The 26,208-nt window shown below is 43.4% G+C and overlaps 1 protein-coding gene across 5 annotated transcripts in view; it reads right to left on the bottom strand.

Moving 5' to 3' along the window:
- Nucleotides 1–26,208, bottom strand: part of FBXW11 (F-box and WD repeat domain containing 11) — a 2,367,054-nt gene that overhangs the window by 829,722 nt on the left and 1,511,124 nt on the right. For all 5 annotated transcript variants that reach the window (XM_044069098.1, XM_044069099.1, XM_044069102.1 and 2 more), the window contains one exon: nucleotides 21,581–21,671. In XM_044069098.1, the coding sequence (XP_043925033.1) occupies nucleotides 21,581–21,671 (91 nt within the window). The remainder of the gene's footprint in view (nucleotides 1–21,580; nucleotides 21,672–26,208) is intronic.

Below are 26,208 nucleotides of genomic sequence, written 5' to 3'. Positions count from 1 at the left end.
GGGTTCTCCTGCCGTCAGGCGGGTCCTCGGTCGTCCGAATTCCAAAGTCTAGGTCCGGCGTCAGTTGTCGTCGCTTCTTCCCTGACGTCAGTGCGACAGGGGTATAAAGGAAAGTACAGTTTTGTACCTACCATAAATGTAGATGTGCGATAGGAATGCATCTGCAGTCCTTACAAATGGGTTGTCCTGTCGTCAGGCAGCCCTTCGGTCGGCCGGATTCCAAAGTCTGGGTCTGGCTTCGGCTGGTGTCACACTTCACCCGACGTCATTGCTGCAGTTACTCGGGTATAAAGGCATCAGCCGACGCCATTTTCTCAGTGTTTCTTGCCCCAGATGCCAGGTGCCCTCTAGGAAGGCTAAATTTTGATAAATGCCAATGGTTCAAAATATTAGAAAGCAAACAAAAAATAAGCATGTATGTACATATATACAAACAAATACACCATAATAGATTCCCCCAGCTACCTATAAGAGGGGCAAATACCCTAGGTTTACCACAGAGGGGAAGGAGGGTGGGTAATCCTGACTGCAGATGTATTCCTCTCGGACATCTACATTTATGGTAGGTACAAAACTGTACTATGTCCTTCAAGGATGCATCTGCAGTCCTTACAAATGGGTAGAATACCATAGCCATACTGGGGGAGGAGGAAAGATAGAATTATGGTGTAGTTAAGATCCCTTGCAAAACAGCAGTGGCAAAACCTGCTCGGGATCTAGAGTATAAAGGTAAATTATAATGCTTGGCAAATGTATGCACGGAGCTCCAAGTAGCAGCCTCTAAAATGTCTTTGGTAGCCACTCCTCGTAGAAAAGCTGTGGTAGTGGCTGTAGCTCTTGTAGAGTGAGGCCTGATGTTTTCTTGAGTTTTCTTTCCATGGTAGGAGTAACAAAATCTAATGCAATTTCCTATCCACTTAGATATTGTCTGTTTTGTAATTGCTTTCCCTTCCATTCCTGCTGCATATGCTACCAGTAGCTGGTCAGTTTTTCTATTGCTCTTGGTCCTGTCCAGGTAGTAGCGCAATTGTCTGTGTACATCCAAGGTATGCAACAGCCTTTCTCCCCTGTTCTGTGGATTGGGGAAGAATGTAGGTAGGTGGATAGCCTGATTTAAAGATACTCTGGAGACCACCTTAGGCATAAAAGTAGGATTTGTTCTCATGGACACTATCTTGATGGAAGATCAGAAAGGGTTGTACTGCCATTAATGCCTGTAGTTCAGAAACCCTTGTTGCTGAAGTGATTGCCAGCAGGAAAGCAGTTTTCCATGATAAGTATTGCAATTCTGCTGTTGCTGCTGGTTCGAAAGGAGGTAGTGTCAATTTTTCTAGCACAAAGTTCAAGTCCCATGCAGGTAATGGTGGCTTCCTAGGAGGTTTTACATTTTTAATTCCTCTCAGAAACTGCCTGAGCAGAGGATGTGAGAAGACTGGAGGATCCAAGTCGTATTCCGCTGAAATAGCAGAGGCATGAATCTTAATGGAAGAGTAGGACAGGCCTTTGTGGAATAGCTCTGCCAAGTATTCCAGGATGTTGGCTATGTTTACCAGTGACACATCTTCCCCTTTAGCAGTACTCCAAAGGAGATATCTTTTCCATTTTGCTGAATAGGTTTTCCTTGTTGAAGGTCTGCGAGCTTCTAAGGTAATGTCCTTAACCCTTTGGGATAAATTTGGGTTAATTTGTCTTATGCAATGTTCCAGGCAGTCAGCTGCAGAGTTTTCAGGTTTGGATGCAGGGTGTTGTAATTGTTCTGAGTTAACAACAAGGGAACTAGGGGTAAGGGCCATATCTGTTCCCGAGACATGCTCCTCAGTAATGGGTACCAATGTTGCCTTGGCCAATCTGGAGCTATCAGAATGATCCTTGGACAGTCCTCTTTGATCTTCAATAGCATCTTGTGCATCAAAGGAAGTGGTGGGAATGCATATGCTGACAGATTTTTCCAACTGAAGGATAGGGAGTCCACCTTCCATGCCAGTGGGTGGTACGTCCTGGTGCAGAATTTCTTTAACTGGTGATTGAGTGGGGATGCAAATAAGTCTATTTCTGGGAGACCCCATTTTCTTGTAATGGTTTTGAAGATGTCCGGATGCAGCATCCATTCGTGGGCATCCGTGGTAGTCCTGCTTAATATGTCTGCTAGAGTGTTTTCTTTCCCTGGTACAATGATTGCTTGTAACTGAATGTTGTAACTCAGGGCCACATTCCAGAGGTCCAGGGCCATCCGGTATAGAGGGTACGAATGTGTGCCTCCGTGCTTGTTGATGTACCACATAACTGTGGTGTTGTCTGTCCTTATCAATTGGCCTTATCGAAGAAATGGTTTGAAAGTCTGAATTGCCAGTTTTACTGCCAGCATTTCCTTTAGGTTTATGTGTAGGTGCAGCTGCTCTTGAGTCCATAAACCCTGTATGCATTTGTTCATCATGTGGGCCCCCCAACCGAGGTCTGAGGCGTCCGTTGTGATGGTTTGGCTTGGTTGAGTGCTGTGGAAGGGCAATCCTTCGTTTGATTGACAGGCCTGAGCCCACCATTGGAATTCTTGCTTCAGGCATGGAATTATTGGAATTTGAGTTTCCAGGCTGTGCTTGTGCTGAGACCATAAATTCCTTAGGTACCACTGTAGTTTTCTCATATGCAGTCTGGCATGTGGTACCAATATTATGCAGGATGCCATGAAGCCCAATGCTTGTAGGACTTTTCTTGCTGTTAGATGGTTTTGTTTTGTTAATGCCAAGAAGTAGAGAGGGAGTTGCTCCTGTTTTTCTACTGTTAGGAATGCCATTTGTTTGGATGTGTCCAGCTCCGCACCCAAAAAGGTTATCTTTTGGGATGGTATCAGCCTTGACTTTTTTATATTGACTGTGCATCCCAGGGCTTGTAAAAGGTAAATGACTCTTTTCAAGTTTCTGCTAGCTTGTTTTTGTTGTCCGCTTGTATTAGGCAGTCGTCCAGGTAAGGGTAGATTTGGATCCCCTGAAGCCTGCAATGAGCGATTACTGATGCCAGGCATTTCGTGAACACTCTGGGCGCAGTAGGTAAGCCAAAGGGCAATGCTGAGAATTGATAATGCTCTGATCCTGCAAGAAATCTGAGGTATCTTCTGCAATTTGGTCGTATAGGGACGTGCAGGTATGCCTCCTTGAGATCTAGAGTTACCAGCCAAGACTCCTTGCCCAGCATGGGAAGAAGCTGCTGTAGGGTCAGCATTTTGAATTTTGGAACAATGAGGAATGTGTTTAAAGCGGACAGATCGAGAATAGGTCTCCATTTGCCTTCTTTCCTTGGTACTAGGAAGAGTCTGGAGTAAAAGCCCTTTCCTTGCTCCATATGTGGTACCTTTTCCACAGCTCTTATCTTTAATAATTGATTTACTTGTTGTAGAGCTTCTGCCTTTTGATTTGGAGGTAGGTTTGGCATTCCTCTCTTTCCTGGTAGAGTATGGAAGTGAAACCTGTAACCTTGGTCTATTGTCTGCAAAATCCACTTGTCTCATGTGATGTAATGCCAGTTCTTTGTAAATAAAGCTAGCTTTCCGCCTAAGGGTGCTTCTAGTTGTTCCCTGGTAGGCGGTGCCAGAGTCAAGTCACTGTCATTGTCCTGTATTAGTGGTGGTGGCTGTGTCTGTGCCTCGCTGGTTGTTACCCTGCCACTGGCGTCCCCTGTAGGCACCTCTGGATTGGCTTCTGCCTCTTGAACACCTATTCCTGCCTCTCTGTGCTTTGGAGGAGTCTGGAAAGGGCCAATTCCTGCTAAACCTTGGCGGTTGGACCTGTAAGAAATCTTTCACTGTTTGGACAGATTTTGCCTTCTCTTCCATCTTCTTCAGCACCTGTTGTGCAGGAGAGCCAAACAAATTGATCTTATCCATGGGAGCATCTAATAGTTTTGATTTGACATGGTCCGGTAAGACCTGCTCCTTTAACCATGCATGCCTTCTGATAACTGTGCCAGTCATGGCTGATCTAAAGGAAGCCTCCAGTGCATCATAGCCGCATTTTAAAGAATGGTTACTAACTTGCTGAATGTTATGTACCATTTCCTGAACATATTTCTTGTCTAAAGGTTCATCAGAGGACAGTTTTTTGGTTAACTGGTCTAGCATAAATTCTTGATACTGGATCATATGAAATTGACAGTTCAAGGCCCTAGCTGACAGAGTAGCAGAAGTGTAAACTTTTACCCCATCTCTCTAAGGACCTGGATTCCCTTTCAGAGGGAGGGAGGATTTTGGCAGAGGTAGATGCTACAGCCTTGGGCCCCTGGGAGATAGTCTCGGATCTGCAAAAGGAGCCTTGTATAAATGGTGATGAGTGTCCGGGACCCTGTAGAACCTATCGGGCTTAGCAGGGGCCGGAGGTAATGAATCAGGAGCAGTACAAGCATCATTAAATGCATCATCTACAACAGACAGAACTGGAGGTATAGCTAAAGGCCTATGTTGTGGTAAATGCGAAAGGTTCTAAGCCTTTTCTGGAGTCTGAAAAATCTTGGCCCTGCCACTGAAATTGTTCCCTCATAGCATGCAAGGTTTCCCCAAAGGAAAATTCCTCAGGTGGAGAGGCAGAAGGGATGGACCCTTCAGCATCAGAGTCTTCATAAGGGGAAAAAGGAGCCTCTGGAGGGTCTGTATTATCTGAATCATCAGAGGAATCATCTGTGGAAACTGGCTCAGGGGGCTCTGCTCTAGGCCTCTTCTCTGGAGGTGGGTGAGAGGCCCTGTCTGGGAGAGGTTGGGATCCCCGGATTAAAGAAATGAGATCCTCTGCTAAACTAAGCATTTGGGAACTGGAGCTAGGCCTGTGAGAGGGGGTCTTAACAGGCACAGATCTAGTAGCTTTAGCTGCTTTAGCCCTGGCAAAGGCCTTAATGGACATGGCTGCAGGAGGCCTAGCAGCTCCACGTGCAGGGGTTGAAATATCCAAGGGAATAGTGTCAGATAATTCCTGAGAAACCACAACTGCAGGTTGGATTTCAGAAGCCGATTCCACCAGGTTGGAAGAGGCCTCGGTAGAAGGTAAGCTTTCGGCTGAAGAACCGCTTGCTCGGTTTCAGCCGAAACAGAGACACTCGCGGTTGTCTTAACCGCGGTTTCGGCCGAAACCGCGGACCGCGAGTGTCGGTCCTTTTCCTTGCGTTTTTTGGATATTTGTGAAGTCGGAGGATCCGACGGCATAATAAAAGCAAAATCAGAGCCGAAAAACTGCTCAGCAAATTCCGACCGACGTCTAAGCGTCCGTCGGTTAAAAGAAGCACAGGCTAGACAAGCTGCTACGTCGTGGTCTGGGCCTAAACAAGGTAAGCAGTAAGAGTGGAAATCTTTATGAGGTATTTGTTTCCCACAAGTTAAACAATTATTCACTTTTTCTGACATCGGCTGAGGCAAGAAAGAGTCCCCAACGGGGTACTTAGCTTTTTAGAAGTCTTCGGTAGTAGTAGAAGTATTCGGTAGTAGTAATCTCTGGTTCTGACCGACCGGCACTTGCGAACAGCTTCTGCTTCGGCCACGACCCCGGAAGAAAGACTGAGGAAAATGGCGTCGGCTGATGCCTTTATACCAGAGTAACTGCAGCAATGACGTCGGGTGAAGTGCGACACCAGCCGAAGCCAGACCCAGACTTTGGAATCCGGCCGACCGAAGGGCTGCCTGACGACAGGACAACCCATTTGTAAGGACTGCAGATGCATCCTTGAAGGACATCCAGCAGACGCCATTTTCTTCAGTTTTTCTTGCCCCAGATGTCAGGTGCCCCCAGAAGGAAGGCAATAATAAATTAGTGTGATAATGCAGGGCTATATAATCAAAATACAGTAGTTGTAAGCAAATACATCATAAATGAAAACCCCAATCAGGTTGTATGAGGGTGTGTTAGCCTATAGGCCTGTCCCAAGAGGAGAAGGAGGGAGGGAAACCTGGACTGCAGCTGTATTAGCACTCTATCATCTACATTTATGGTAGGTACAAAACTGTACTATGTTCATCGTACATACAGTTGCAGTCATAACAGATGGGTAGAATCCCAAAGCTAAGAAAGGGGTGGTAGGCACTAGTTGGAACTAGGAGGAGCCAAAATACCCTGCAAGACTGCAGTGGCAAAGCCTGCTCTAGATTTGGAGTATAATGGTAGGTTGTAGTGCTTGGAGAAGGGTATGCACAGAACTCCAAGTGGCTGCTTCCAAAATATCCTTGGTAGGAACTCCTCTGAGGAAGGCTGCAGAGGTGGCTGTGGCCCTGGTGGAATGAGTTCTAATGCCTGTAGGAACAGTTTTGCCATGAAAGGAATAGCAAAAACGTATGCAGTGGGCTATCCATTTTGAGATTGTCTGTTTGGAAATTGGCTTCCCTTGAGCTCCTACCGCATAGGCCACAAAAAGCTGTTCTGATTTTCTGAAGGGCTTTGTTCTGTCCAAATAATAACGCAGCTGCCTGTGGATGTCCAAGGAATGTAGTAATCTCTCCCCTTTGTTTTGAGGATTAGGATAAAAAGTAGATAAATGTATGGCCTGATTTAAAGCTACCCTGGATACCACTTTAGGCATAAAGGACGGGTCGGTTCGTAAGGAAACTCTGTCCTGATGGAAGATGAAAAAAGGCTGGACAGCCATGAGAGCCTGTAGTTCTGAAACTCTACGAGCTGAGGTGATAGCCAGAAGGAAAGCTGTTTTCCAGGACAAATATTGCAAATCTGATGAGGCAGCTGGCTCAAAAGGAGGCAAGGTCAATTTTTCCATAATGAAATTGAGATTCCAAGCAGGTATTGGTTGTTTCCTTGGAGGCCTTAAATTCTTAGCCCCTCTGAGGAACTGTCTTAAGAGAGGGTGAGAGAATAAAGGTGGATCAGTGTTGTATTCTGCTGAAATGGCTGAGGCATGTATTTTGATGGAGGAGAAAGAAAGTCCACTGCTTAGCAGTTCAGCCAAATATTGTAGTATTTGAGGTAAATTCTATTTTCCAGGGTTCTGGCCCTTTTTCTCATTCCAGACACAAAAACGTTTCCATTTTGTGGAGTAAGCTTTTCTAGTTGATAACCTTCTGGCCTCCAAAATGACATCCTGCACCTCCTTGGAGAGTAGGGCCTGCTGTGATGCTAAGGAATCTTCCATGCGGCTAGATTGAGTGTTTTTAGCTGACTGTGAAGAGTTCTGAAGCTGTGCTGAGTCAGAAGAAGAGGCATTAGAGGCAGGGTCCATGGAGGGGAATGAGTCAGGCTCCTCAGGAGTGGGTACCAGTGTTGCCTTGGCCAGTCCGGAGCAATGAGGATCATCTTTGGTCTGTCTGCTCTGGTCTTCAATAAGACTTTGGGCAGCAGAGGAAGAGGCGGGAAGGCATAAACAGTCATTGATGTCCAGCTGAAAGAGAGAGCGTCCACTCTCCAGGCCTTTGGGTGGAAGGTCCTCGAGCAGAATTTTGTCAATTGATGATTTTTGTGGGAGGCAAAGAGATCTATGTCTGGCCTTCCCCATTCTTGGATTATTTCTGTAAAAACTTTTGGATGCAACATCCATTCGTGTGGATCTGTCATATTCCTGCTTAGGTTGTCTGCCAGCGTGTTTTCCTTGCCTGGCAAGTACTGTGCTTGTAGTTCCATTTGTAAGTCCATGGCCATGTTCCAAAGTGATATGGCCAGTCTGCATAGGGGATAGGAATGTGTTCCTCCCTGCTTGTTCATGTACCACATAAATGTGGTGTTGTCCGTTCTTATCAATAGTTGACCTGGTTGTAGAAGGTCCTTGAAAGCTATAATAGCATTTATTGCTGCTAGCATTTCTTTTTGATTGATGTGAAGATGCTTTTCTTTTTGGGACCATTGCTCTGAATGCACCGGTCTGTCATGTGCGCCCCCCAGGCATAGTCCGAGGCGTCTGTTGTGATGACTTGATTTGCTTGAGGCTTGCTGAATGGAAAACCTGTGTTTGCTTGACCCCACCACAGAAATTCCTTTTGCAGACATGGAAGTCGTGGTATTGTTTCCAAACTGTGGCTGTGTTGAGACCATATGTTTTTTAGGTACCATTGTAGTTTTCTCATATGCAAAAATTGTCCAAAAGCATCCAAGACGAAAGTAGGAACCACCAGCAGCAAAAGTTGATCTGTTTATTCAATAAACCAGATAACAAGTAAATAGAAAATCCACATTAACGCTCTTGACAAACAAATTGCGTTTTCATCTTTGCCAAATGTGATTTCATCAGATAATGATGAACTGAAATGATTATCTGATGAAGTCACATTTGGTAAAGATGAAAACGCAATTTGTTTGTCAAGAGCGTTAATGTGGATTTTCTATTTACTTGTTATCTGGTTTATCGAATAAACAGATCAACTTTTGCTGCTGGTGGTTCCTACTTTCGTCTTGGATGCTTTTGGACAATTTTTGCTGGTTTGTTTAGACTGTTTTTGACTTTCTCATATGCAGCTTTGCACATGGGATTAGCAAGATGCAAGATGCCATGAATCCCAGAGCCTGCAGGATTTTCCTTGCAGTCAGCCTGGTGCAATATGACAGTGTTTTGAAATATTGAATTAGTTGCCCCTGATTCTCTGGCGTGAGGTAGGCCATCTGGGTGTTTGTGTCCAAATTGGCACCCAGGAAAATTATATTTCGAGAGGGTATTAGCCTTGATTTCTCTTTGTTGACTGTGTATCCCAGAGAGTTTAATAACATTATTACATAAGCCAGATGTTTCAGAAGAATGTGCTTGCTGTCCGCTTGGATCAGGCAGTCGTCCAAATAAGGATATATTTGTATCCCTTGAAGTCTGCAGTAGGCAATTACTGATGCCAGGCATTTCGTGAATACTCTGGGCACAGTAGATAAGCCAAAGGGCAATGCAGAGAATTGATAATGGGTTGAACCTGCAAGAAATCTGAGGTATCTTCTGCAAATTTGTCTGATTGGGACATGCAGGTATGCCTCCTTGAGGTCCAATGTTACCAGCCAAGACTCCTTGCCCAGCATGGGAAGAAGTTGCTGTAGGGTGAGCATCTTGAATTTTGGTACGATTAGGAATGTGTTTAGGATGGAAAGATCCAAAATAGGTCTCCAATCTTTTCCCTTTCTTGGCACCAGAAATAGCCTGGAATAAAAACCTTGACCTTGTTCGTGTGTAGGTACCTCTTGAATAGCTTTCATGTTTATAAGATCTGAAATTTGCTTTTGTGCCTCTGCCCTTTGATTGTGTGGCAGTTTTGGCATGCCTCTCACTTTTGGAAGGGTATGAAAGTGGAATTTGTAGCCTCTGTTTATAATGTCCAGGATCCATTTGTCCTTTGTGACAACATGCCAATTTTTTTGAGAATAATGCCAGCTTTCCTCCTAAGGGGGCTGCCATTTGAGACCTGGTTGGCCTGCAAAGGGGAAAAGTCATTGGGTTTGCTTTCTGAAAGATTGTGAGTTGTCCTCACCACCTCTGTGTAGGAGCTTGCCACTGTCTGCCTCTGTACGATCCTTGTGGTTGTCCTCTGTCCCTCGGGCGCCTGTATCTGCCTCTTTGGGGTCTGTCTGTGGCAGGAAAGGACCAGTTTTTGGAAGGCCAATTTCTACTAAAACGTGGTGGTTGAACCTGCAGAAATTCTTTCACAGTTTGCATTGATTTAGCTTTTTCCTCCATTTTTCGTAATACTTCCTCAGCATTTGCCCCAAATAGTACATCCTTTTGAAGAGGGGCGTCTAGTAATTTAGCTTTGACATGATCAGGCAAGGTTTGTTCCTTGAGCCAAGCATGCCTGCGTATGACTGAGCCTGTAACAGCAGCTCTACATGAGGCCTCTAGAGCATCAAAACCACATTGTAAGGTATGTTTACCCACTTGTTCTGCACTATGCATCAAATCCTGCAACTCCTTCAAGTTGGTTGTTCAGGTTGTGACATTTTACTTTTCAATTGAGATAACAGAAACTGTTGGTATTTTAGCATATGAAACTGACAGTCTAAGGCCCTCATGGTTAAGGTAGCTGAGGTATATACCTTTTTTCCCCACCTTTCTAAGGATCTGGAATCTCTCTCGGAAGGCAATGGATTTTTGGCAATGGAAGCCTTAACTCCCTTGGGTCCCTGTGAGATGGTTTCTAGGTCAGCAGCATGGCTTTTGTAAAGAAATTGGTGTGAGTCAGGAACCCTGTAGTACCTGTCAGGCTTAACTGGAGCTGGAGGTAGAGAGTCCGGGTTAAGGCAGGCCTCCGAGTAAACATCATCTAGGATGCCCAAGACAGGAGGTATAGCCAGAGGCCTGTGCTGGGGTAACAAAAGAAATTCCCTGAGCCTTTTCTTGGAATCTGAATAATCCTGGCCTTCCCAGTGGAAGTGTTCCCTTAAGGTATGCAAAGTTTCCCCAAATGAGAAATCCTCAGGGGGGATACAGAAGGAATAGACTCCTCTGCATCAGAGTCTTCAAAAGGGGAGTAAGCCTGTTCCTGATCATCGGAGTGTTCTGAAAAAATGGATCCCTGATCAGAGGAGGGGGAATCTTCCTCCACTCTGGGTCTTTTGTCCGGAGGTGGCTGAGAACCTCTGATTAGAGTAATTAAACCCTCAGCCATTTTAAGCATCTGTCTCTTAGGCATGGGGCCTGGAGATGGGGCCTGTGCAACTGGTCTCTTAGGGTGTATGGTTGCTTTAGACTTGGTGAAAGCCTTGATGGAGAAAGAGGAAGGTTTGAAGACACCTTGAGTGGAGGTGGACCTGTCCACATTTTGTGTTTCAACGCCAAGAGTGGCTTCGGTATCTGTAGTCGGGGTGTGGGCCGAGGAGCCTGCGACCTCGGGTACAGGAGACACCGCCAAAGATGTGTCATCGGTAGTCAGGGGCTGCGTAGGTGCCTCACTGAGAACCGGACCGCGTGTAGTCGGCTTTGGCGTGGTGTCGGTAGAGGCCGCAGACCTCGAGTGTCGGTCCTTGTCTTTGCGTTTAGACAAAACCGGAGTCGGAGTATCCGACGACACGGTATAGTTAAATGCTTTCCCAAAAAATGCTGGGCGAACTCTGCCCGACACTTAATAGTGCGTTTGTTGAATGTAGCACAACAGTGACAGACCGAGACATCGTGGTCTGGGCCTAAACAAGGTATACAGAGGGAATAGAAATCCTTATGCGGTATTTGCTTCCCACAAGAAATACAATTATTAACTTTGTCTGACATCGGTCTGAGGCAAGAAAAGTTTCCCCAACGGGGTACTTAGCTTTTAAGAGGACTTCGGTTTTCCAAATTTTTCGTAATCTCAGGAGCTGGCCGACTGGCACTTGCGAACTGCTTCTGCATCGGGCACCGCGCGGCAAGAAAGACTGGAGAACATGGCGTCGGCTGGTTCTTTTATACCTCTGTCGCACTGACGTCAGGGAAGAAGCGACGACAAACGACGCCAGACCTAGACTTTGGAATTCGGCCGACCGAGGACCCCCCTGACGGCAGGAGAACCCATCTGTTATGACTGCAGCTGTATGCACGATGAACATCTCCAGGTTGCAGCTTCCGGGAAGTCCCTGGTAGGGACTCCCCTGAGAAATGTTGTAGAGGTAGAAGTAGCTCTAGTGGAATGATTTATAATCCCCAGAGGGGTAGGTGTTCCATGGTGCTTGTAGAAAATGGATGCAGTGTGCTATCCATTTAGAAATTGTTTGCTTCAAAATGGCCTTGCCCTCTGCCCCTGTAGCAAAGCTGACTAGCAGCTGGTCAGATTTTCTGAAAGGCTTAGTCCTGTCAAGGTAGAACCTGAGCTGTCTGTGCACATCCAAGGAGTGCAGGATCCTTTCCCCTTTATTCTGAGGATTAGGGAAAAAGATTGGCAAATGGATGGATTGGTTCCACACTGGCTACCACCTTAGGCATAAAGGAAGGGTCAGTCCTGAGGGAAAACCTGTCAGCATGGAAAATAATGAAGGGCTCCATCGCCACTGGTGCCTGTAACTTGGACACTCTTCTTGCTTAAGTAATAGCTAGAAATAGGGCTGTTTTCCAAGAGAGGAATTTTAACTCTGCTGAAGCAGCAGGTTCAAAAGTGGGAAGTGTGAGCTTCTCCAGTACAAAGTTAAGGTCCAAGACCGGGGTGGGAGCTCGCCTAGGGGGGCTTAAATTGTTAGCTCCTTTCAGGAACTGTTTGATGAGAGGGTGAGAAAAGAGAGGAGGCTTAGTATTATAAATGAACTGAGATGGCAGAGACATGAATCTTAATGGATGAGAAGGATAGGCCCCTGTGGAGCAGCTCTGCTAGGTAATCAAGGATTTGAGGCAAGTTGGGCACAGTTATGTCCTTTCCTTGAGACAGACTCCAAGAACTATATCTTTTCCACTTTTCAGCACAGGATTTCCTAGTACTAGGCCTTCTGTCCTCGTGGATGACGTCCAGCACCTATTTGCTGAGGGATGCTGGTGGTGTATTCAGGGGATAAGCCAGGCTGCAAGGTTTAGGGTTTGCAGCTGGGGATGCAAAATCTGTCCATCCTGCTGAGACAGTAGGGAAGGTGTGTCTGATGTAGGTGCCAGGGTGGCACTGCTGTCAGACTACGTAAGAGTGGGTACCAGTGCTGGCGTGGCCAGTACGGTGCAATAAGAATTACCCTTGGCCTGTCCCATTTGATCTTGAGTAGTACTTTTGAGAGAAGGAAAGGCATAAATTGAGAGGTTTGCCCATGTAAAGGAAAGGGCGTCCACCTTCCAGGCCATGCTTTGAGGGTTCCTGGTGCAAAATTTGCTCAACTGGTGGTTTTGGGGGGGAAGCAAAAAGGCCCACCTCTGGGTTAGAAGTTTGAATGAGTTGGGTTCCAGTTTCCACTCGTGAGAGGTCCAGTAGATTTCTGCTCAAGTCGTCTGCCAGTGAATTTTGCTTGCCTGGCAGGAATTGAGCTTGTAGGTGCACTTGGATGCTCAAGGGTGTGTTCCACAGAGCCATGGCTAAGCTGCAGAGTGGTTAAGAATGAGTTCCACCCTGCTTGTTTATGTACCACATAACTGTGGTGTTGTCTGTCATCAGGAGCTGTCCTGGAAGGATAAGGTATTTGAAGACGGTCAGAGTCTTCTGTACAGCTAGCATCTCTTTTTGATTGATATGCAGGGGAATCTGTTCTGGGCTACATTTGCCTGCCATGTGAGCTCCCCCCCCAAGCATGATCTGTTGCGTCTGTTGTCAGGGTGTGGGCGGCGAGAGATTGAGTGAAAGGAAGTCCCTTGTTGTCGTTGCATGCTTCTGCCCACCAAAGGAACTCTGCCCTTAGACAAGGGATGATAGGAATCACTGTTTCCAGGTCCTGAGAATGTTGACACCAGAGACTTTTTAAGTACCATTTAAGTTTCCTCATATGCAGTCTTGCATATGGAATTAGCAGAATACATGAGGCCATGAACCATAGGGCTTGCAGTATTTTCCTTGCAGATAGCTGGGTTTTGTTGGCCATTAGTTTGAAATAGTTTGGCAAATGGACCTGCTTTTCTGAAGTGAGGAATGCCATCTGGGAAGTTGTGTTCAAGCTTGTGCCCAGGAATACAATTTGCTGGCACCAGCTGTGATTTACTTTCGTTGATGGTGTATCCCAGTGAAGTTAGAAGTCTTTTTACAAAAGCCAGGTGCTGAAGCAGCAATTCCTGACTGCCCCCCTGAATCAGGCAATCATCCAAGTATGGGTAGATTTGAATATTTCTCTGCCTACAGTATGCAATGGCTGGAGCCAGGCATTTTGTGAATACTCTGGGCGCAGTAGATAAGCCACCGGGAGTGCAGAGAAGTAATAGTGCATACAGCCTGCCCTGAAACGTAGATATTTCCTGCAAGACTCCCTTATGGGGATGTGCAGATAAGCTTCTTTTAAGTCTAGGGTGACTAGCCAGGCATCCTTGCCTAGCACAGAAGAAGCTGTTGCAGTGTAAGCATTTTGAATTTTGGGACCACCTGAATGGTGTTGAGAATTGATAGATCCAGGATAGGGTGCCAAGAGCTCTCTTTTCTGGGCACCAGGAACAGTCTGGAGTAGAAACCCTGTCCCCTGTGTTCTACTGGAACATGCTGAATAGCCCTAACATGGAGAAGGGAAACTACTTGCTTTTGTGCCTCTGCCCACTGATTTGGAGGAAAGTCTGGCAACCCGTTTGGTGTGGAAGTAGAATCTGTATCCCTGGGATACAATGTTTAGAACCCACCGGCCCCGAGTAATGGACATCCAGTTTTTTGCATGAAGGGCGAGTTTTCCTCCTAGGAGCGCAAGTACTTGGGCATGGCTGGGAAGGACAATTGGGAAGTCATTGTGAACTTTTTCCATAAGGGGTGGCTCATCACTCCCTGGTTTTGAGGTGGAAACACTCCATTGTATAGATCTCTACATACCCTGAGACTGTAGTCTTGGTAGTCTATTTCCCCTGGGTTTAGACTGAGAAGGCCTGAGCTGGACTGGAAAGGACCAGTTTTTTGAAGGCCAATACCTACTGAATCTAGGTGGCTGCACACATAAGAAATCTTTGACAGTTTGCATAGATTTAGCTTCTTCCATCTTAAGAATTGCTTCTGCTTTTGTGCCAAATGCTCCTGATTTAATGGAGCATCTAGTAATTTTGCTTTGACATTGTCAGGCAAGACTTGTTCCTTTATAAACCTAGGGACAGCAGCCCTGCAAGATGCTTCTAAGGCATCAAACCCACACTGCAAACTACATTTACTAACTTGGTTTGCAGAATTGTAAATCTTTATTTTCTGCACAATCTGGAAGTAACCACATTTTTTGTCTAATTAGTTACCCAATATGTTGCTGGTACTTCAACATGAAACAGAGGGAATTCAGAGCCCGGATGGCATGAGTTGCTGAGGTATATAAATTCTTACCCCATCTGTCTAAAGCTCTAGAATCCAAGTCTGAAGGGGTAGGGTTTTGGCTGTAGCAGCCTTAATGCCTTTAGGTCCCTGGGAAATGGTCTCTGGATCCGCAGTAGGATTCTTAGAGAAATTTGTGACAGACAGGTACTCAATTACCTGTCAGGTTTTCTAGGAGCTGGTGGTAAGGTGTCAGGAGTAAGACTGGACTCCAAGAAGACATCATCTACAATATCCAGCTAGAGGATTGTGCTGAGGCAAATCTAAAAATTCCCCGTGTCTCTTTTTGGACTGAGGATAGTCCTGGCATTCCCGTTGGAAATGCTCTCAAAGTATGCAAGGTTTCACCAAAAGAAAAATCCTCTAGAGGGGAGGTAGAGGGAATGGATTCCTCTGCATATGAATCGTCGCAGATAGATAAGGGTATGTTTTGGTAATCAGAAGGGTTAGAGTCATCAAGACCCCTGGTCTGTAGAATCAGAAGGAAATTCAATTCTTTGTCTTTTGGCAGGGGAAGGCTGGCTTTCCCTAATTAGAGTAATAAGGTCTTCAGCCATTCTAAGCATTCGTTTTTGTGGCATGGGAGCTTGAGCATGTGGTTTGAATGTCAGTTTTCTAGGCATAGTGTGAACTCTGGGCCTGAGAAACTCAGCAGTTTTAGTTGGAAATGAAGTTGTCGGTTTAATATGAATATTGGTAGGTCGGAATACACCCTCAAAAGCCAGTGCCTGCAAACCGGCTCCAAACCCATCCAAGGTAGAGACATCCGCAAGTTCGATAGTCAAAGCATCTCATGGCATACCGGACTCCGAATGGGTCTCAGCAGAGGCCTGCGAATCTGTAGAAGTGGGCATCAGGGGCTGCAAAGGCACCAGAGTACTGGCGACTAGCTTAATAGAAGTGCCGTCGGCAGTTTTTGACCTATGTGGTCTGTCTCTGTCTTTGCTCTTTTTAGGAAGATCGGTAGTTGGATGGCTTACCGAAGCCATTTTGGAATATGGAGAATGAGAGCGAAAGAATTTAGCTATAAAAATAGCCCAACAATGAATGGTTCGGGTGTTAAACAAGGCACAAAACCAACAGTGAGGGACGTCATGATCTGGGCCTAAACAGGTGACTCAGTAAGAATGAAAATCTCCGAGAGGTATTTGCTTTCCACAGGCAAGACAACTGCACATTTTTTCTGACATTGGTTAGAGCAAGAAAAAAGATTCCCCAATGGGGTACTTAGCTTTAAAGACTTCAAGTCTGAAACTCGAAAAAATGAACATTTCAGGTAGCGACCAGCACTTGCGAACTGCTTCGGACTCCTTCTCGGCAAGAAAGACTGATATAATGGTGTTGGCTGCATGTTTTATACCCCCTGACGACCTGATGTCAAGAAGAGGCGACAGCATCCGACGCAGAAATCCCAAGACTCTGGTATTCAGGCCGACTGAGGGCTACCTGCAAGCAGATTACCTAAGTGTGATGACTGCAACAGTTAAACACGAAGAACATCTTCTATGAAAAGTTGTTCAATGATCGTTCAGAGCCCAGAGATCATATCAAAGTCTAACAAATGCGACCTGAGATATTGTGGGACAGAAGGTAATTACTGGTAAAGGGGAGGAGACAGAGTTCTGGATCAGTGTGTTTGAAAGATGCCGATGTCAAATGTAATATACACAAGAGTTAAGATTGCCAAAAACATTAGCCTGTACCACCCCTTAACTAACCAAGAGTTTTGTACAAGGTAGAACAATCTATGAGTACTTAAGTATTTGGTTTTGTTGGCACCTTCTGTCAACATGACAATTACTGATTGTAAGTTTGGATGTTGAAAAGGCATCAGACAGTGTGTGCTGGCAGTATTTGTCTGAAGTACTGTGAGTTTTTAGCTTTCCTGAGAGGTGGGTATATGCATTAAAATCTATGCTTTTAACACCTCAGAAATGAAGACAGAAAAACTTTCAAAAAAGTCTTCATCTTAGAGGCACTAGGATAAGCATGTCCTCTTCTCCTCTGTTATTTACCTTGAATCACTGGAACGCAGGTTGGAAACATGGAAATAAATGGTCATAAGCTGCATCAGTTTACTCACAAACTGGCAATACACATGGAGATCTTACTTCATCGGACATATCTTTAGGATTCATAAGTAATACTTCAGGAGCTTTGTGAAAATGTAGATATTGTTGCACATAAGATAAAGGCACACAAAATAAAGCCATAAAGATAAATTATTTACTAAGTGACAGGTTAGGCAAAAGTACCCCTTTTTGATTGACAAAGTTTTAGGTAACAAGTTTACTTAGAACTGAAATACAGACTTTAAAGAACAACGTACTAGATACAGAAATGATTTTAAATAAAAGTAAAATCTATATGGTAATGGAAGAATACTTGTCTAGATATGATGACGGACAATCCAGGTAGTTCAGCGGTCTGTTCTGCCAACAGTATTATATAAAATCTCAGAGGGTTATCTCCCTCCCTCACAGAACTTTTACAAAACTTAGAAAATGCACTACAAAATGTACATGGGCAGAACCATTACCTCAGGTAGCATGCAAGTTTAGAATAAAAGCAAAAGGGTCGACAGCCCCTGACTGAGATGCACTGCAAGGGTACTGGACCCAAACCACTACTCTAGAGAAAGGACAGAGGGTCACTGGCAGAGCTAGTAAAGCTGATTAATTCACTATGAGAAAAAAAAAAAACATTAATCCACTTGACTATTAGTTCTAACAAGTGTAACAAGAGTGGGGGCTTCAAGCAAAAATTCCAAGAAGTCTGAAAATTTGTGGGAGATGAATGCACTTGGACCAGTTAATGATACAAGGAAAAAAATAACTGTGGGAACAGTACATGGACAGGGATGCAATCTATGGTGTAAACACAGAACTGTACAAAAAATTAAGATAAGCTGCTATGTTTGAAACAGTGCAGACTCTAAACTGAAGAGCCAAAATGGGTCCTCTGGGAAATTAAAAATTGGCAGTGAAAAGGACATTGTAAATAAACCATATAAAATCTTAAAAGGAAGTGGCAGTGAAGTTTAGGTTTACCTGGGAGAAGTGATACAGTTACATATGCAAATTGGGAAAGTTATCCAAGCCATCACACAAGGCCACAAAATCAAACAAATTTACATTTTATGGGGTGGAAATTACTCCAACATTGGTACATTTTAGTGTCACATTTGTTAAAGATGTTGCACGTTAACATAGAACTTTACAAATAACTTTTCTGCAATGTCCCAGATTAGTATAACTTAAGGGGAAAAGACAAAACTTCTATATCATTTGACCTGGAACAATGGTATAATCTAAAACTGTATATACTGACTCCACAATCGCACTGACTCAGAGGGAAATTACTCCTGAAAAGGGCATCACTGTTGGCACAACTTGCCAACATTGACTTCCTGTGGTGGAGCTTTGTTCCTTGGCATGCTAAATTTTGGTCAGATGACAACTTAGAATTCAATCTCTGTCCACCAGTAGGGTGACACTGGCCGCATAGTTTAAGGATTACAGGTATTACAAAGGTATTGATCCATTAGTCTAGCCCTGTATTCCCATGAAGTTTTCAGCCCTTGTAATTTCAGCACGAATAATTCAGACCCAGTAAGAACATTTACATGTTGGCCCTAACCATAAAGGACAAGGTTACTAAACCAAAGATAAATGTATTGTTTACCATCCATTCAGCTTTACTACATTTGAAAAGGGTAAGGTAAGTACTTTGCTTTATGCAGAAAGAAAGACTTCCAAAGAAACAGTATTCTCCACAACAAAGATCTAGCCCTCAAACATGTTCCATTTATGATGGAGATTAAGCTCTCTTAAGTAGTTGTTTAATCCATTACTGGACTTGTAGATGGGCAGATCAGGAAGAATAGGGTTTGCTGAGACTCTGTATGCAAGGCAGACTTTAGTCATCTGTTGCCTATAGGACACTGAGAAAAGGGACAAAGCATCAAGACTGTCAGTGTTTTTTTTTAGCACTTAGGCCCTTGATTTTCTTGGTGAGAAAGCACTGTAGTCATTTAAGCTGTGTTAAGTGTTCAGATAGGTACATACCAAAGTGGGCATTATACTTGCTGATAATGCCCAACAAGTGCCAAATACAATAATCACATAGCTCTATCTAGACTTCTTATCCTTACTAATAAGCTATGCAATGAAAATAGACAGTCTTATAACAGTGGGCATGCTGTGGACAAAGTACAGCTTGCTGTCCACATTTTCCCAAGTCCCTAACTACGGAATCAATTCTCAGGGCTGTGTTGTCAATGTGATAGGCGCAGAGGACATCATACTTGCCAAGGACAACTATTTTTTTGGAATTTAGTTGAAGTGCATGGTTATGACACCAGCTATTGGAGAAATGGCTTCTTAGAGAATGTCAGTATCCTCTGGAGAGGATATGATGTTAGTCACCTGCAAGCCTGGTCAGCCAAAAAAAAACTTAACTTTAGCTTTGACGTCAGAAAATCAAATGCCAAAGGGAAATAGCCCAAGATCTGAACCCTGGGGAGCACCACTAGTGACAGATCTTTTGCAGTATGTAAAGCCACCTACCCAAAAGGTGTCAGGAAAGTACTAAAGATGATGTGGGTGGATGCATCTCTTACACTACTGATGCTCTGACATCCAAAGTTCGAGGGCTCTACCCAGTCAAGATGAAATGTGCACAAGTCAAAGTCAAGCTGTACATTGGTCCACTTGAGGCAAAAGTCCCAAGTTGTTGTCATTACTGCAACAGTGGACCACAAGATGAACATCCAGATGCTTTCAGGCTACAGATATAGCAACCTTCACAACAAGCTCCACCCAGGAGGAGGAGGGGTCAAGATTTCTTAGCTTTCTTGCCCAACTACTGCTTCATGTCTTGAGAGAGAAGGCAGAGAGGGCTGTAGGCCAGTCCATCATACACATTGTTTCATCAAAGAATACAGCACTCAGAAGGCAGCATCAAGGAAAGGATGCCTTATCCATATCTGTCAGAGGCAAGCAACTCCAAACAACAAAAAAAAAGTCTCTTCCCAGGAAAATCACTCTTACCTACCCATCAAATGGATGGCAGTCTGGCCTTGCCCAAAACGTGAACCACTAGTACTGGTGACAGAGCATCTCAAAGTGAAAAGTCTGTAAAGGGACTTGCACTCTTGATTGCCTGTATTCCCCATGAGCACAACTAAACACCCATGAGGAAAAGTTCCACCAGAAATAGCAAACATATGGACCTTGTACATCCACCATGGGCTCATCTGGCACAACATGACACGGACTGCCTTCCACACTGGCCAGCAAGTAAAGAATAGGTGGGAGAAAAGGAGGATATAGATGGATACAAAGTTCAGCCCCACAGTCTTCGGAAAGTTCTACTAGAGATGACTAGGATGGATAAATGTTCTAAGGATGAGACATGCAGTCCCCAATGACTGTAGTATTTAAATGTGAGAACTATGGATGGATTGTTAATTGTCAGCCAACAGAATACAGCACAGCATCCCGGGCAGACTCTGCAAAAGAAGGTTATGACAAAAGTATGGTCATGCTATCTCCTTTAGGGCTACAGCCTATGTTTGATCATAGACTCTTCTATTCAGTTAGTCCCTGTGCTGGGCCGCCTTCAAGAAGATCACAAGAGGTGTCATGCTGTGCTTTGTCTGCTGCAGACAGCAGTGTCTGATGTCATGCTACTTTCCCAAACTGTAAAGGTAGTGCTGCTTTGAGTTCTGTTTTGGGATATGGCAACTGAAACACCGTCAAAGTTCTGGCATATTAAAGTGTGACATGATCATGAGAAAGTTCTGAAGAGCTCCGCAAGTCTTCCTATCTTGTCTTGGGATATGGCAATTGAAGGAACACAATGTTCGGTCACATTAAAGTGGGACATGATCATCAGAATAAAGATCAGAATCTTACTAAGTCTTCCTAGCTTGGCACATAACATCAAGTGTCAACCAAAGAAGCAAATTCCTGAACATGAATGGATGTGAAAATTCAGAACAGCACCAAAATGGGAATGTCAAAATAAATTCTAAACTTCTCAATATACGTTCTTGTATCTTATCCAAGTAAACCAAAACAGATTGGCTGCATGCTCAGTTTAAAAACATAAAAGGAATATTTTGAGACTTTGAAACTACCACCTCAACAGAAATCACATTTAAGGGGAAAAATATACAATGAGAAAACTGCATTAGAACTCTAAGAACAAGAACTTATATTCAGGTCTATGCATGGCCACTTCTGAATTTTATGCTTTTTACATAAAGCTTCCCTCACTTTATAAGGAACACCAATGTTATACTTCAGCAGTACAGAACTGCAACTAAATGAAATGACCAGTCCACCAAGGAAAAACAAGTTAAACTACTCACTCTGGGGTGGAGGAATGCAAGCACACTCATTTAGGCACGTTAAAAACTTCAGACTGCAATACCCACAAAATACTACCCACCATTCTAAATATTACACAATGTGCATAAATGTTGATACACCTTCAAAATGTCCATTTATTTCCTTCTGCGATATAAAGAATGGCATCAAGCATTTCTCTACGTTAATCCAATGTAAACAGATGCACACATTCGTAAGTGTACAGTTTCCAGACAATGTTACAAAGCACACTCGTCTAAACCTGTAGCAGTACAGTACAATAATGGAACACAGCATAGTAACTTCTGCCCAATACACAATTAAAAGACCCTGTTAAAAATTTTGAAGTCCTGATTGCAAAATTACCTTCAAATAATGGAATCAAAAAGAAAAAAAAAACAAGCAGTACCTCAATATCTTGAATAATCTTTGGATACAACGATCTGTAAAATGAATTTGGTGGTCCATCTGTTGGTCTGTTTTTGAAAAGATACTGTTCCCTAAAATGACAAAATAAAGGCTATAGAAAAAGCAGTAATTCACAATTACGGAAACATCTGCACGGCAAATGAAAAACTTCAGTAAAGCAAAATAAGAAGGTTTAACAGAGAAGCCAAGTAAAACACTTGAAGCAAAATTAAAATTATTCTGTTACTGAATAATCATACCAGTTTTATGCTATTACTGACTGGCAGAAATGTAAAATGTACGCAATAAGGGAAGCAATGGACAGTCATACACAGTCTAAAATGCTAATGGACATTCATCTAAACTGCTCCTCTTTATTCAAATTATACTTGAGCTAAAAACACTACAAAATGTTTCGGCTACTTGCACATCTGGTTGAAGAAATAATGCGTACAGAAATGCACTTGGAGGAACAATGTACTACAATGTGTTAAAGACAAATTAACTACAGTGACTGTTCTCAGAAACAAGCAGCATATCAAAAGTCAAGATCAGATAATGCCTCAAAAACAAGGGTCAGTTAGTTAAACAGAGATGATTTTCCTGCACTTCTACTGCAAACAGTGTAGAGCTATCAATGAAACTACCAAGAAAGTGACTTAATTAAAACTGGCTTTTTATTTTTGTATTAGTCAGGCAGTTGGTGCAGAGAATTAAGGAGCCATTACTGAGTGGTTTCCTGTGATCCGCTGGTCCAGGGTTTGATTCCCTCAGCCTCCATTGCCTAAGCACAACTATGAGCAAGTCACTACCAGACTGTGCTCCCTAGCACAGTCTTAAAACGTCCATGGATTTTATGGATTGTGTAAAAGGAGGTAGCTGAACAGCTTGGCTGAGTGAGAACTGTGTTATTGCTTTATGCATTGAAAAGGGTTTATTCTCAGGCTCATCCAAAGTGGAAAATAGACGGATTCTTACATCAATGCTTGAAATTTTGACATACCTAGCTGAAGTGAGAGCTACAGCAAGACTGTATTCCAAATCAGAAAACTGCAAGACAGACCCAGCCAAGCTACAGTCTTCACTGTGCAAAATCTTAAACCCTCTGTAGTGAAGGCTCATGGATACATGCAAATGACTCCTTTAAGACATACCAGTGTTTCAGCTACATGGCTTCTGAATGCCGATGACCTTTTGCTTTTTATTTCTTTATTTTTAAGTCTTCATGGATTCATCCATGCCAGTAAAGCCAACCAAAAAAGTAGGTTTGCCAACTTGTCAAAAATTCTGGACATGTACTTTAAAGCAAAATGTGTGCAGACCAGAAGTGTGCATTAACCTCCCCCTGAGGGGATTGTCATACAGTATTACTGTGCTTGCACATTCTTTTGTTCTTCAATGTCAGTGATAGTGTCCCTTAATTCTGGACTGTCCAGAAAAATTCTGGAGAGTTGGCAACTCTACCAAAAAAGCTGTAAACATACGTTTTTTCTTGCCTCACTACAGTATAAGTGGATTGCTCTCCTTTCTACTATAGAAACAGAGCCTAAAATCAAGCTTCACGTCAATAAATACCAGGGTGCCTGCAAAATATCCCAATCATACTAACTTTCAAAAATTTAATAGGGACTGTAGCCGCAGGTTCAAAAGATGACTGGTAAGTTTTTCAAGTACATGATTCAGAATTCAGAAGCAATTCTTTTTTGACAGTTAAAGTGTAATGCACCTTTTAGGAATTCTCTGACAACACAACTTAGCAAGGGCAGATCCATAGGTAGGCAGGCTTACTAGACATTTGCAACCATTATTATTAAAGAATTACCTTACAGATCCAACTGTCCCATGCAATTAGCCCCTGCCTATGTACACTTGGTAGCCTACACAGAAGTAAACAAACAAATCGGGTCATTCTAGCCATCAAAAATCATACCCATTTAACATAAGTTTACACTAATAACTAACCCAAACATTAAATTGTCAAACAAGTGCAACTACCATAATACCAAGAAAATAAAATCTACACAGCTCTGTCTACTTTTTCACTGGCCAAGTGCCTACAATCTTCATATGAACAAATACTGGACTTATACGATCAAATGTCCCCACAACCCACCCTATACACACTTTTAACATATGCTCAGGTCACCTTTAGCCTTGACACACTCACTAAAGTTAAACAAGCCTGCTTTCACTCAGTGGTCATCTACTCCACCCCCCTCCTAGGACAGCTCAAGTACACAGATGGCTTTTCTGAAGTGAATCTGAATACCCTTCCCACACACCCTCTACATCAGCAATCCCCTGAAACGCTGAATTACTCAACAGTAATACTCGGATCTTCCCAATGGCTTCAAGTAAAAGAAATGCAAAGTGGCCAAGAATGACTACCTAAATTTCAGTCTCAATTTAAATTTGCATACTTCATTCACAAACTCTACTAGTTTAATGTCAGCTCATGACAATGTTCCACAAAGACACGTTTTCATTACACTGTCTGCTTTTTTCTTGGATGCGGAAATTCCACAGTATTTGATCTTTTTCTCTAGAGCAGAAGTGGTTTGTGCTAAGCGTGGTATATGCAGAAGTCTGCTACAACATGCAGGAAGTCCTGCATGTTACCATAGTTGCATTAACGCTCCAGTACGCACTTTCGGTAATGTTCCCTGGACACTGTGAAGGGGTAGCGGGGTCCACACACACTAATTATAAAGGCACTGCCCACTGTGCAGTTTTACTGCCATTGGCATGCCCAGTGGTCAGCCTGCTGGCTGATGCCTGCCATACTGCCTGCTGTCTTGTGTCATCTTGGGGACCACAGACATTTTCCATCTGTGCATTTGGGTATTAAAAGTTGTGCAAATAGCACTACAGTTTTCTCTTTGCCTACAGGAATATGCAACAGCCATATTTATTTGCAGCTAAATGCCACTTCAGCCATGTATCCTCAAACACATGTACCGCAGGTTAAGGTCTCGGTGCCTGAACCCTTAGTTCCCCTATCCCTTATTGAGAAAGAGCGACTAATTTGAGTACCAGTGAGCTTGTAGCAGCTACAGTTAACTGGTCAACTTCCTTACAGCAACCCACAAACCTATTAAAAAAAAAGTTCCACTCTGTTCCCCACATAAGATCTCCATTTCTGGCAATGGAAAACATCACTTATGCAATATCCAGAAAGTCCATCAAATCCAGTCAATTCTGCAATTTCAGTTCCCATATAGTCCAACAAATCATTTTTTCTTCATTTTCCAAAATTTCATCTTGTTACATTTTTGTGTTTTGTCTTCCAATTCAGTAAGCAGAGATAATTTGTTCAAGTTGTTTAAGTGTGCCTGCAGATTCCCTCACTGCCTGTTCACAGCTAATTACTAGGCATGCCATCCAGATCATCATTAAAGTGCCTAGCCCAAATTACCAAATACCCCAAACCACAGTCTAAGTGGGCTTTCTCACGGTCATACAATACACAAAGGCAGGCTTGGGGAATCAAACACTGTACCACAGGAAGTAGCGCATAAAGGGCACACTACTTCCACTACACAATCCAACTCACTAAACATTCAATACCTTTATCTGTCTATTCACACAAAAAAACACTGCTTCAACTATTTTTTAATACCACTACTTTTCTTTCTTTTTTTTTTTTTTTTACTTAAGTGGGGCAAATCACTGATGTCCACGGGTCTTTTCAGGCTCAGCCCTAGTGGCACTGCATAGTTGTGTGACTTGCTCATACAATTAGGTAAATGAAAGCTGAGGAAATCAAAGCTGGGAAACTGTATACGTTTGGGGGCAGTAATGGGAAGGAATGTGCAGATTCTTTAGACTTCCACTTTGCACTTCATCAGTAGCGGTGCACAAATAGGTCAAAGTCATGTAGCTCTTCAACCTTAATGCATTAATGAATGGTCCTGCAGGCAAAACAACAGTCACAGATAAGGTCCCGGTTCCTCCAACACAGTAGCATAAAACATATCTGCTGGGCAGTCATCAAATACCAGGATGTTGGGTATTACACATTAAAAAAAAAAATGAACACCAACACAATTAGTAGTCTTAAAACTTCATTGATGAGCTCAGTCACAATTTCCATAAAAAAAAAATGAAACCTAGGTAGTGCTCCAAAGCAACAAGCCTTTATTCATCACAGACAAGCGAGCCAGGGTAACAAAAAAAAAAAAATTAGAAATATTTTAGTGTGTTAAATATATCTGCTTTTATACAGTTTGAAGTAGGTGTGGAAGACTTGTATACTGTTTAATTTTAAAACAGCCTATTCCAGGTAAATATAAACAGGGTCGTAAAATTGCATTTAAGAAACAGTTGTGTAAAACCTTAGAACTGAATGCCGCAAACAGCACCAGCCTGATCATCAGTGAGGAAAACATGCCCCAGGCAAGCATCAGGGAGAAGGCAGGGGGATAAGTAATACTGCGCATATAGAAGGGAAGGACATCTACGGTTATGGTAAGATTTTACACAACTATTCTATGTCCTGTTTATATGCTGCAGTATCCATAACAAAGTAGAAAAGCTCATGCACAGGAAGAACTGAACAGAGGAGCAGAAGCATTTTCCACAAAGCCATGCAAAATAGCTCTGGCAAAACCAGCCCTGGAAATGACATCT

Source organism: Protopterus annectens, chromosome 4.part0 (genome assembly GCF_019279795.1).
Source record: "Protopterus annectens isolate FY-2018-M chromosome 4.part0, PAN1.0, whole genome shotgun sequence".
Classification (NCBI taxonomy): Eukaryota; Metazoa; Chordata; order Ceratodontiformes; family Protopteridae; genus Protopterus; species Protopterus annectens.
This window is presented reverse-complemented; position numbering and strand designations above follow the sequence as displayed.